General features: G+C 39.6%; 1 protein-coding gene across 1 annotated transcript in view; it reads left to right on the top strand.

Annotated features, from left to right (window-relative positions):
- The window catches only part of TPH2 (tryptophan hydroxylase 2), a 137,993-nt gene that overhangs the window by 22,534 nt on the left and 101,571 nt on the right, over positions 1-13,888 (top strand). Inside the window, exon 6 of the mRNA XM_039344458.1 lies at positions 7,142-7,338. Within this exon, the coding sequence (XP_039200392.1) occupies positions 7,142-7,338 (197 nt within the window). The remainder of the gene's footprint in view (positions 1-7,141; positions 7,339-13,888) is intronic.

The following is a 13,888-nucleotide window of genomic DNA, read 5'->3' as shown; positions in this document are numbered from 1 at the left end:
CTGATCGATATGCCGCTGAAGGACACGACCGTCGTCCAGGGAAACCTCATAGGACAATGGACCAGTGACCTTGCATACTACCGCCGGAACCCACAGGTGACCGGGCCCATAGTTCCGGGTCCATACCTGGGCACCCACTTGCAGACACCTTGATGCCCTAGGTTGGATGACCCAAGGAGCCACCCTGTCTGGATGCAGCCTGTCAAGTTTGGTGATCAGTTTGCACCCCCAGCAAAGTTCAGCCGGGCTCTTCCCAGTGGAAGTGGAAGGTGTAGTGCGGTAAGCAAGAAGAAAGTCTGCCAACCTGTGGTGCCAGTCCCCAAAGGTCAGTTTCTTTAGAGCATCCTTAGTGATGCGAACCATCCGTTCAGCCATACTGTTGGTGGAAGGGTGGAATGGTGCTGAAGTTGCATGACGAATCATGTTGGCCTGCAAGAAAGCCTGAAACTCGAAAGAATTGAATTGAGGACCATTGTCAGAAACCAGAATATCTGGAAGGCCATGTGCAGCAAAAATCCCTCTCAGTACTTGAATGGTCTTGGCAGCAGTAGTGGAAGAGACAGGAACAACCTCAAGCCACTTGGAATGGCTGTCAACAAGGACCAAGAAGAATTGTCCCTGAAAGGGCCCAGTGTAATCTACATGCACCCTAGACCAAGGTGACTGTGTCTCCTCCCATCTATGTACAGGAGCCTTCAGGGCGTGAGCACTGGCACAAGTGGCATCCATGCACTTGGGCCTCTATTTCCCTGTCTAATCCTGGCCATCATAAATGGCTGCGCGCAAGCGCTTTCATCCTGACAATGCCAGGATGACCCTCATGGAGGGAAGCTAAGACTCTAGGTCTCAATGAGGTAGGAATAACTACTCTGCTGCCCCACAACAGGAAACCCTGAAAAGTCATGCTTCTTGAGCCAGAAACTCTGGAACTCAGTGCCTGGACAACTCTCCGGTCATCCAGACAAAACCCATGACAGCACACGAGTAAGCGTGAGATCTGTGGCTGATTCAGTAGCCACATCCCTGGCATTTAGGGGAGACTCAGGCAATGCCTGAATGGAAAGAATATTGATGGCAGGGGCAGGGTCAGCCTCTACCATTTGCAAAGGTAATCTACTTAGGCCATCAGCGTGGCCCATTTCCTTGCCAGGTTTGTGAATCAATGAAAAATCACAGGCTGACAAAAAGATAGACCATCTCAGCATTCTAGGAGAGATGATATGGGGAGTTTGTTTGTTAGTGGTAAACAACCCCAACAGAGGCTTATGGTCAGTATAGACCATGAAATGTCTGCCATATAGAAAATCATGGAATTTTTTAATTCCAGCGACAATGGCCAAGGCTTCTCTATCTATCTGAGCGTAGTTTCACTCAGCAGAGGACAAGGTTCTGGAGTAATATGCAACAGGAACCTGAGTTCCATCAGCTCTTAAGTGGCTAAGTACAGCCCCCACCCCATAAGGGGAAGCATCACAAGCGATGCAGACAGGAAGAGTTTCATTAAAATATGCAAGCACATCATTTGATGTAAGTAAGGCCTTGACCTCATTGAAACTTTTTTCATGTACTTGGGACCACTGCCACATTTCCTGCTTGTCTAAAAGCCTATGAAGCTACATTAGCTTTGTTAGGTAGGAAAGCATTGTAAAAATTCAAGAGGCCTAGGAAAGCTTGTAACTCAGCTTTAGATTTAGGCCTAGGAGCCTGCTGTATGGCCTTCAATTTAGACTCAGCAGGGTGAATACCCCTGGCACTATTTTGAATCCCAGGAAATCTGTAGAAGAAACTCCTATCTTGCATTTGTCTTTTTAAAGTTTTAGGCCTGTTTTTCTGAAACGCAGCAGAACAGCCCTCAATCTCTCATCTAAATTCTGAGTGGATTCTCCAGCAATAAAGACATCATCAAAATAGGGGCAAACCCCTGGTATACCTCTCAAGGTGTTTTCCATAACACTTTGGAAAATTCCAGGAGCTACATTTACTCCAAATTGTAGTCTCTTGACTTTGAATGCCCCCCTATGAGTTACAGTAGTCTATGCTTCAGCAGCAGCTTCATCAACAGGTAACTGTTGATAAGCCTGTGCCAAATCTAGCTTTGCAAAAACATGCCCCCCTTTGAGGGAAGCCAAAATATGGCTGACTACAGGTACAGGATATGCATGCTGTTGCAATGCCTTATTTAGTGTGCATTTGTAGTCTGCACAGATGCGAATGTCCCCATTAGCCTTGAGAGGCGTGACTATGGGGGTTTCCCATGGACTTGAATCAACAGGTTCTAAAATACCTTGCTGGATCAATTTGTCCAATTCAGCATCAATTTTCCCTTTAAGAGCAAAGGGTACTCTTCTTGCTTTCACCCTAATGGGAGTGACAGTGGGGTCAAGTTTCAAAGAAACTGGGGGGCCTTTGTAAGCTCCAAGCTGGGGGCTGAAGACATCTGCAAACTCTTTGCAGACCTCTGCTAGGCCTAACGTTTGCAAATTGTGTAGCCCTGTAACTTGGATTCCCAAGGCCTCAAACCAATCGAGTCCAATAAGACTCGTTCGTTCATCCCCAACTACCAATACATCTAATGGACCTTCAAAATCCTTGTATTGTACTGTAAGGGTGTCCTCCCCCTTTACACACACCTTGGAATTTTGGAAATCTGTTAAGATTATATTGGATGGCCTAAGTTTGGTCTGGAACCCACTGCTAGTGCAAATCTTCCTGAAAGTGTGGATAGAAATGATTGAAAGAGCAGACCCAGTGTCCAGCTCCATAACCAATGGAACTCCTTGCAACCTCACCTTAAGTGACAGTTTCTTTTTAAGTGGCCTGTGTGTGCCTGTTCTATAGATACTTCTGCATGATGCACAGAAACCCACCCTGTTTTGGCTGGGGACCCTGGTACCTTTCAGGTGCAATTCTTCTCGAGGTTGTGCCTTCTGACGGCCCAGACAAACAGCTGCTATGTGGTCTTGCTTGCCACATGCTCTACAGATTGCAGAACGGAACCTGCAGTCAGTCCTCTTGTGGCGACCTCCACACCCGAACCACTTGGACACAGCTGGAGACTTTTCTTTGCCTTCCTTCTGCTTCCTTTCTTTGGATGGGTAGAGATGATCCACCTCATCTTCAGGATCTTCCTCCGAGCTCTCTTGAACTCCCTCATGGTGCACGGAAACTGCTTCTGGGTTGTTCCTGATAGGCCTCATATTCTTGACCGCCTCACCTGCTGCCTCCTCTGCAGTAACCTCTCTCAAGGCATCTTGGAAGGAAATGTCTTCTTTTGCAAAGAGTCTCTGTTGCAAGTCTCTGTTCCTTAGTCCGCATACAAAACGGTCTCTCAGCCTTTCTTCTAAATCTTTAAAGTCACAGGGCTTAGCTGCTCTTCTCAAGGCTGCAATGTATTCTGTGGCCAATTCACCAGCTCTTTGATCCCTCTGTTCAAACGTGTGCCTCCATGCAATAACAGACAACTTGGGCTGGAAATGTTCCTTCAATAACTTCTTTAAGTCTGTATAAGTAACAGACTCAAGAGGAGCAGGGGCTACCAAATTCTCTGCAATTTCAAATGCATCTTGACCACAGACACACAGCAATGTAGAAGCCTTCAAGCCATCTTCTCTAACTTGATTCACTCTAAAGTAATTTTCTACTCTAGCGACATATGACTCCCATCTTTCTGGGTAAGTAACGTTGAATTCAGACAATCTCCCTATCTTCGCCATCCTTGCTTTATTCTAGGAAGGGGTCTATCAGCCAGCTTACCTCCAGCAACGCTGTACTGGCAGGCCAGATGCTGAATTTAATGCCGTCTTCCTCTCTCCAGGACTCTTGGGTAAGCCTTACAAGTCTTCTTCCTTAATCTTGTAAGCGATCCCACCTTCGTTGCCAGTGTTGAGTCCTCGAGTCGACAGCGAAAGAAGAGCACACATTCTGTTGATTCTAACAGCTTTTATTCTCAGCAACTCTCTCCGACACAACTCAGAGGCTCGCAGGCCTCTCTGCCTCCTTTAATAGAATCCCCGGGCAAAAAGGTAACAAACTGGCGTGTTTCTGCGCCTTATGCATGCGCGCAGGCGGCGCCACTCAGTTTGGTCCCGGGCAGCTTGCAACAGCCTGGGACCATTGCAACGTCCCGAGCCTGCTTTTGCAGGCTCAGGACACAACAGATTGCATCTTGGGGAACGAAGGAAATTGCCAGGGTGGCTGAACCTTAATGTCTGCAATTTGAATAATCAGGGAAAATTGACAAATAACAGAATAACAGAGTTGGAAGGGACCTTGTAGGTCATCTAGTCCAACCCCCTGCTCAAGCAGAAGACCGTATACCATTTCTGACAAGTGGTTTTCTAGTCTCTTCTTGAAAGTCTCCAGTGATGAAGCACACACAACTTCTGAGGGCAAGCTGTTCCATTAGTTGATTGTTCTCACTGTCAGAAAATTTCACCTTATTTCTAAGCTAAATCTCTCCTTGATCAGTTTCCATCCATTGTTCCTTGTCTGGCCTTTGGGTTCTTTGTAAATAGGTTGTCTTCCTCCTCTCTGTGACAGTGCCTCAAATATTGGAACACTGCTATCATGTCACCCCTGGTCCTTCTCTTCACTAGACTAGCCATGTCCAGTTCTTGCAACTGTTCTTCATATGTTTTAGCCTCCAGGTCTCTAATCATCTTTGTTGCTCTTCTCTGCACTCTTTCTAGAATCTCAACATCTTTTTATAGTGTTGTGACCAAAACTGGATACAATACTCTAGATGTGGTCTTACTTAGACTTTATAGACTGGTACTAGTGCCTCATGTGATCTTGATTCAATCCCTCTGTTAATGCAATTTAGGATTGCATTGTTTTTTTGGTTGCTGTCACACTCTTCTGGCTCATGTTTAATTGATTGTCCTCTAGGACTCCAAGATTCCTCTCACAGTTACTGCTATTAAGCCAGATTTCACCTAACCTGTACATGTACTTTTGGTTTCTTTTGCCTAAGTGTAAGACTTTACTTTTCTTTACACTGAATTTCATTTTGTTCAATAGGGCCCAGTGTTCAAGTCTATCAAGATCCCTCTAGATCTTGAGCCTATCATCTAGGATGTTGGCTATTCCTGTCAGCTTAGTATCATCTGCAAATCTGATAAGTTCCCCTTCTATTCCCTCATCTAAGTCATTTATGAGGATATTGAAGAATACTGAGCTAAAATGGAACTTGTGGTACCCCACTGCTTACTTCCCTCCATGTAGATGTAGTACCATTCAGAACTACTCATTGAGTATGGTTTGTCAGCCAGTTACAAATCCATCTGGTGTTGATGCTATCTATCCCACTTTTTTCTAGCTTACCAAGAAGTAGGCTGTAGTCTACTTCGTTGAATGCCTTGCTGAAATCTAAGCATACTATGTCCACAGCATTTTGCTGGTCTATTAATTTAGTTACTTTGTCAAATAATGAAATAAGATTGGTTTGGCATGATCTGTTTTTAACACACCCGTGCTGACTTCTAGTTATAACTTTATTTGTTTCTGAATGTTCACAGATGTTTTTTAATATACTCCAGTAACTTTTCCAATAGAATAGAATAGAATAGAATAGAATAGAATAGATCTTGGAGGTCTTCTAGTCCAGCCCCCTGCTCAAGTAGGAGAACCTATATCATCTCAGACAAGTGACTCTCCTTAAAAACCTCCAGTGATGGAGCATACATGATTTCTGAAGGCAAGCTGTTCCAGAAATCGTGGGTGCTCCATCACTGGAGGTTTTTAAGAAGAGACTGGACAGTCACTTTTCTGAGATGGTATAGGTTCCCCCAGGCATCCTCCCAGGTACTGATGTTAGGCTGATGGTCTGTAGTTTCCAGGTTCTGGTTTTTTGTTTTTCTTTTTTTTGAAGATGGGAACCACATCGACTCTTTTCCAATCTTCTGGTAGTTCCCGGTGCTCCAAGATTTTTGAAAGATATGGTACAATGGTTCTGAGATGACACCTTTCAGTTCCTTTAGAATTCTGGGATGTAATCCATCAGGTCCTGGTGATTTATATTCATCAAAATCAGACAGGTGTTCTCTTACCATTTTCCTGCTTATTTAAATTTTTATTTTTGTCTGTCTTTTACAGTTATGTTTTTGGTAGGTTGGACTATAGTTTCTTTTTCTGTGAAGACCGATGCAAAATATGAGTTAAGCAGCTCTTCTTTCTCTCTATTGCCTGTTATTTCTTTGCCATCTTCTCTCTTTAGTATAAAGTAATAGATGATTGTGAAATGTTGTCTCTACATATTCTGTGTGGGATCCTACAATATTTTTTCCTCTTATTCATGACCTAGCAAGCCTCTTTTCCAGAGACAAAGTTGTTAAATTATTGCAAGGAACTAATTAATGTGTTATTTTGAAAGAATAGGAATTATTTGTTTAGCTTTTAAACTTCTATTGTGCTGATTGTATATTAATATTTTTCTGTAAGTTTTAACATATTCAATCTATGAAGCTCCCTTTTTAATATGTTTACTATAATGTGTATATTTTATGTAGTGTGTTGATTATGTTTTAATACTTCCTTTTGAAACTTTAATAAGAGCTAGATAGCCAAATTTCCATACAGGATTTCCCCCCTATCACCACACATTTAGCATAATCCGGGATCCAAATTTTCACATGGAATATGATCATAAAAGCAAAATTCAAACACAAAATATGAACAATGTCATTGTTTCCAAATTGCTCACCAAAAGATATATGGGGAAGGAAAAAACACCACTCAGCTTTTAAAAATTCCTAGCTAATGGTGGACATTATAGAATAATGAACTGTTAGATTTATTTAGTGGACAATGTTTATCAGCAATACAGCACTATCTATATTCTATACCTTTTATATGTTATGGCTCTCTTTCTGCTAATCATAATGGAATAATTCTGGAAGTGGTCTAGAGAAGATAGAAAATTGCCATAATTTTGTGGAACTGGAAGAAGTCTATGAATAGGTATGTGAAAATTGAATATTAAATTTTGACAGAATTGGTGGAAAAACTGGATTGGACTGACTAGTACTAACTTCTTTTGAAATAGCTATTTGGGGGATTGGTAGGGATATTGACAGTTTGGAAAATGTAATTGGACAAACTACTGTGTTCTCAGTGTTTACTTGTTCTTGATTTTTTGTTTTAGTGGTCAACCAATTCCTAGAGTAGACTATACACCTGAAGAAATAAAAACTTGGGGCGTGGTATTCAGGGAGCTTTCAAAACTGTATCCTACTCACGCTTGTCGAGAATATTTGAAAAACTTCCCATTACTGACAAAGTACTGTGGCTATCGAGATGACAATGTCCCACAATTGGAGGATGTCTCTACGTTTCTCAAAGGTAAGCATCAAGCTTGGTTTCCAGGTAAGGAAAGTACTATAAAAGCATGTTAAAATCTAATATTTTCCCTCTCCTGTTAAGTCTGTTTGGTAATTTAGACTTAGAACACTTCCATTGCACACTTCCAATATTTATACCCCTCCAAATCTCTTACATATAGTTTGAAACAGATTTTTATTAAAGAATACCATGAACCAATCAGTCTTCTTACTTTGTGTGTATCAGATGACTTGTACATACTTTGAACACTCATGTATACATAGGAGATTGTTATGGGAAAGGCTGTAAAATATAAACATATTTCTTGAATCCTTTCTGCAAATGCTCCACTCACTGGGAGACCAGTTAACTTTTGTATTTGAAATCCCTTATGACTCGTGAAGCTGAAATGAGACCCATGCCAAAAATGTTGTAAGCAGGAATTTTAACTAACAGCTATGATCATAATGGCATGTGGTTGAACTTAAGGACTGGTAGAGTAAAAGAAGATATGTTGTAGGCCATCTATATACAAAGAAATAATACCAGGAGTGAAAAAAAAGCAACTGCAGTGGGCTGGGGAAGAAAAATTCATTGTGCTGCTGTGGCCTGGAGAAAGTGGTGGACTGTGGGATATGGAGGGCAGAGACTACAGGTCTGCTCTGGAAGCATTTTTTGATTGATGTTTCATGTGCTGCAGTCAGCAAGAGTTGTTGAAACTCAGATGAAAACTAGGCTTAGATAAAGCAAATGACAAGCTTTCTACCTTTGCCCTACAGTTCTGGTCACTTTGATAGCTCATAAACGCTTTATTGCCCCATGCCTTTGATAATTTTGTTTTTCTTTCTAGAGAGAATAAAGTTATTTGTGGCCCCTTTTGCAGTGATCCTGAGAGCTGGTATTTTTGATGACATATAAAATTTAATGATGGGGTTAAGTGGGAAATGAATTCCCTGTTGACATTAAAAATACAGGACAACTACAGTAAAGTACTCTGATAATAAAAAAAATTCAGAAGAACACTATTTCAATTGAAAATAAATATATAGTATTTAGTTTGAAAAGCTAACTCTGCCTCCTTTCTTTATTGTACCTTTATAGCTGTCAGCCTTTAACATTAACTGGCTTGCTGTCCTTTGAGTCTTGAGAGGCATATCTTTCAATGGTGCCTTTTGTCTGATTCTTTCTGTCCCTGAGAGATGCCTCCCCCCCCATTTGCTCAAAACTATAAAAGTATTGGAATGCTTCATAGTACTTACTCAGCCAAAGACATCAGTGAAAATTGCAGGGGAGATTAGGTGGGTGGGGAAAATAAAGCCAGGTGTCTTTTTTAAAAATAATTTATTAATGAAATAATAAAATAGCTGAAAAAGAGTCAGCTTTAAATCACAGGAAGTGATTAGAGTGACCCAAGAAAGATAATTTTTCTAAAGGAAATGGCAGCTTAAGGAGGGGAAATTAGATTTTATATTTGATGCATTTGTAAAGAAAAAGATTACTTAGAACTTTTTGGTGAGAGGAAAATAACCAACAGGACCACCAATATCTAAGGGTAAGATAGCAGCCACTTCAGACAGTATACGTTAGGAGGCTGTAGCAATTTCTTGTAATAGACAATGAGTTATATGCTTTTTCTTCATCCAATAGGCTTTCCAGCTGCCTTCAGAAATGGTGGAGACTTACTGTCAGAACCCATTTCTGTATTGGGGGGGGGGTTGGTTCTGTTCCTTTTGGGTTCTTTCTGTGAGTTATGTCATTCTACTGGGGGGAGGGGGGAGGCTCCAAAGAATGCATCATTTCTCCTTTTGCTTAGCTACAATGTATCCTCTCTGCCTGTCCTATCTGCTTGCTCTTTGAACTGTTTCCCCTTGATGTCAACTTGGGGTGAGAAAGGATTGTGCCTCCAGCCATCTGGCTTATCTCTCGCTATGGAAGAGAAAAGTGTGAAGACTCAACAATATCTTCACAGGCATGGGAACGGACTCTGCTATCAGCTCCGTTCCCACAACAGACCCAACACCTAAAGATTGGCTCATTTGAACTGACAGAATGAACTATGGGGTTGGGATTTGCTTGATACACTTTTAACCTATTGATCTGAGCGAGAAACCCTCAGGTCCTGCCTTCTTTGCCTGCTGTCAACGTCTCTTAATAAAAGTTCCTTTTGGAATGGAATTGTTCCAAGAGTCCTGCTTTCTTGGGATGAGGTTTTGAAGTTGGTCCTTATATTACTGGCAATTTTCTTTTGAAAAAAAAATTAGCCCAGTCAGTTCTTGTTCATGAATTAGGAAGAAATCAAATTGTTTTTTTGTTTCAGGCAGCAAAATGTCACAGCCATTCCAGACAACTACATTTTAACTTAAATATAGTTTTTTGACCGTCAATCACAATTGTAAAAAGATTGTATACAGCCTATTATATCTCAGTAAAGATTTTTAAAAATGATTTCAAAGAAAAATCTAATAATGGATTTTACATATATTTGTATTTTACATGCAGATAGTCTGTATGCTGGAAATAGTAGAAAAAATAAAATCTTATACATTACATATGTACAGAGGATGCTCTTTCCTGAAGTAATAATGATATGACTATTTTGGGGATGAGGAGTTAAAATCGACCTTATCAGAGGATTTAACTCATGCCCCTTAAAAAAAGTGTGTTCAGAACAAATTCAAAGTGTATATTTTTCATAAAGCAAATTGCATCTCTGGGATTTCAGGGGGAAAAAGTCATTATTGAGATTTCTGGAAATTAGGTACACATCTGGAGATTACTCATGTTGGACAGTTTTTGCTTAAAACAAACAGCTCTACATAATTATGGAGTTAGAAAGGACCATTTAGCTAATGAAATGTATTCCCCTGCTAAGCACAGGAATTCAAATTAAGATGTCTACAAAAGATGGTTTCCAATTTCTACATGAACAAATCCAGTGAAGGGAAGCCCATTGCTATTCTTGGTAATTTATTTCATTGTCAAACCTTTCTTACTGTTAGGATTTTTTTCTACCATTCAATGGGATCCATTATTCTATGGAACAAACAATGGGCAAACAATGACCTATATGACAATCTTATAATTTCTAATCTGCCATTTTCACCTAGGGTGATAGGTAGCACAGAAATTTAATAAAGAAACAAACAAATAATAAATCTTACAAATTGCTATAGTATTCCATTAAGTTTTCTCTTCTAGTGGCTAAATAGTCCCAATTTTTAAAATCTTTCATCTTAGTTAGTTGATAGTTCCTGATCATCTTCATTGGTCTTCTGTTCCAACTCATCTTAAAACATATATTCTAAAACAGGATGCAATTCTTAAAATGTGATCTGAACAATACAGATTAAGATGGAATAATGATTTCCTATGTTTGGAAATACTATTTCTGTAGATACAACTTAAAATTGAATTTGACTTTTTTTCAGACCTATCACAATGCTGAATCATATTCAGTTTGTAATTAATTACTATTCCAAGATCTTTTTCACAAGTATTATTATCATCCTCTATTATGCACTGGATTTCTGTTTTCTAAATGAAAATCTTTCATTTCTCTCCTCTAAATTTCATCCTGTTGCCTTGAAACCGTTTTTATCTCCTATCAAGATAATCTCCTAGGTATTAAAAATCCAATCAAATTTTGACATCTGCACATTTGATAAGCTTCACTAAATGCTTGCTAATTACAATGTCATGGGGCACTTTGTCAAATGCTTTGCAGAAATCATTCTCATAATCAATTAAAAAGTTACCTAGTCAAAGGAATAAGATAAGGTTAAGGCAAGGTTTGTTCTTGACAAACCCATACTGACTTCTGCTAATTGTTTTCAAGGTGTTTAAATTATCTTTAAGGTACTTACAGATTGATTTATTTATGAACTGCCCTAGAATTTCCCCAGCATTGATGTCAGCCTTATTGATCTATAATTTGCTGAATCTTTTTTTTCTTTCTTTTGAATATATGGAAAAGCATTTTAATATTTTTATATACAGTAGACCAGGGGTGTAAACTGCCAGTCCATGGGCCAGACGTGTCACAGCGAAACCGTGCCCATCCCATTGCCGGCAATGGGGAAAAAGTTCCGATACATCACATGACGTCATGAGTTTGACATGTCTAATATAGAAGCATCTACAGCAACCTGAAATGTTACGTAAATGATGAAATGTGCATAATAATAATGTTCTGTGAAATTTCTCTGTTATGTACTTGTATGCAATGTCATGATGCAAGTACAAAAGGGGCAGAATTTGTACCATAACACTAAAACACCATTCATCATTTCATAGCACTTATCTGTTGTCCAGGATTTTACAATGATGATACACAAGACTTTCAGCAAATTCCCATGATGCAATTCATCAGGGCTGGGTTATCTAAACTCTTAAGTGGTAAAGTAGTATTAACCTTACATGTTTCTATTAGTCTTGAATAAGATATTGGACTAGAAGACCCCCAAAGTCCCTCCAACCTATCAATCTATGATTCAACCTTCAGTACTGCTCATTCATTGTTCTTTATAATTTCTTTCTTTCTTTCTTTTGCTGGAGAAGCTAGAACTAAAATTTGACTTGAGTAGTTTGCTATTTATTTCTTACTTTTTTTAGGCCAGTTTGCCATATTACTGAGTAGTTGGCAAATTAATTTCTTTTTGTTTTGGGCATAACTAGAGAAAGTATGTTGTTTTTGTTAATATCCTTTACCAATCTCAGTTATTCTAAGGTTTCATTTCCTGACTCTAGTTGTACAGTTTTTGCATAATCATCATCATCACCATCATCATCATCACCATCATATATCATAGAGTTGGAAGGGACCTTGGAGGACTTCTAGTCCAGGCCACTCCTCAGGCAGGAAACCCTATACCATTTCAGAAAAATGGTTGTCCATTTTCTTCTTAAAAACTTCCAGTGTTGGAGAATTCACAACTTCTGGAGGCAGGTTTTTCCACTGATTAATTGTTCTAACTGTCAGAAAACCTCTCCTTAGTTCTAGGTTGCTTCTCTCTTTGATTAGTTTCCATCTATTGCTTCTTGTCCTGCCTTCAGGTGCTTTGGAGAATAATTTGACTCCCTATTCTTTATGGCAACAGTGCTGTCATGTCACCCCTAGTCCTTCTCTTCATTAAACTAGACATATTTAATTCCAGCAACTGTTCTTTATTTGTTTTAGCCTCCAGTCCCCTAATCATCTTTGTTGCTCTTCTCTGTGCTCTTTCTAGAATCTCAACATCTCTTTTACATTGTGGTGACCAAAACTGGATGCAGTATTCCAAGTGTGGCCTTACCAAGGCATTGTAAAGTGGTATTAACACTTCATGTGATCTTGAATCTATCCCTCTGTTAATGCAGCCTAGCACTGTGTTGGCTTTTTTGGCAGCTGCAGCACACTGCTGGCTCATATTTAAGTGATTATCCACTAGGACTCCGAGATCCCTCTCACAGTATCTGTCATTCTTCCTTTATAACCCGATTTTATTTATATTTCCAGGACTTAGATAGATGATAGATAGATAGATAGATAGATAGATAGATAGATAGAGAAATAGATAGAGAGATATATGATTTTTACCAACATTTTTATTTAGCCATTTTGGCTTCTGCTATCTTCCATTTTGTCCTATTTAGAATTGCTTGCAGTTAGGCTTCTAGTATCTTCCTTCTTATGAATTCCATCTTGAACTCATTAGTTTGTCCTCCCATGGAATCTTACTTATTCCTTTGAATTTATTAAATCCTGATGTTTGAATCCCAAGTTTTGATTAACTCAGTTTTAGTCTCCCTATCATTCAAATCATAACTGATCCTCTTATGCCTTTCTTTATTCTCCACCTGATAAGGACACAGCTGGCAGCATGGCAAAGCAGGAATGTCTTAAAAGATCTAGGCTTATAACATTTGCCTCCCAATAGATGTTGGAATAATTAAAGTTTCTTAAAGTTCACATGTCTTTGAAAAATCTGCAGTTTCATTTTGAATGGCATTATCCACATCATCTGCTTAGTTGGGTGGACAATAGTAGACATCAACAACAAGTTTATTTTTATTGCTTCACTCACTTACTTTAATTCAGATGATCTCTAGCACTGGAAAATTCATTCATATGGAAATCTGAGCAGAAGTGGATATGTTTAACATAATCTCCTTTTCTTTTCTGTGTTCCTTTAGAACAGTAGTTCTCAACCTGTGGGTCGGGACCCCATTTGGGGTCAAACGACCATTTCACGGGGGTCGCCAAACAACGCAGTCCGCCATTTTTTCCCCCTTTTCCTTAACTGTGCTACTCCCTTTTATTCTATTGGCTTTTGAAAGCCAATAGAATAGACTCTCTTTAATAGAGTCTAATTCTATTGGCTTTCAAAAGCCAATAGGAATTGTCCAGGCTGTCTCTGCCCTGCTGAGCCCGCCAAAAGTCCCATTCTGCAAACGGTGCTGCACCAGTTAAGTAGTCCTCAACTTACGACCGGTTGAGTAGTCCTTGGCTTACGACCAGTTGGGGGTCGCGGCATTAAAAAGGTTGAGAACCACTACTTTAGAACAAATGATATGACAAATGGCATTGCTATAT

This window comes from Crotalus tigris, unplaced genomic scaffold (genome assembly GCF_016545835.1).
Source record: "Crotalus tigris isolate CLP2741 ecotype Arizona unplaced genomic scaffold, ASM1654583v1 scf7180000017916.3911339, whole genome shotgun sequence".
In the NCBI taxonomy this organism is placed as follows: domain Eukaryota; kingdom Metazoa; phylum Chordata; class Lepidosauria; order Squamata; family Viperidae; genus Crotalus; species Crotalus tigris.
Note: the sequence above shows the minus strand (reverse complement) of the source record. Positions and strands in the feature narration are given on the sequence as shown.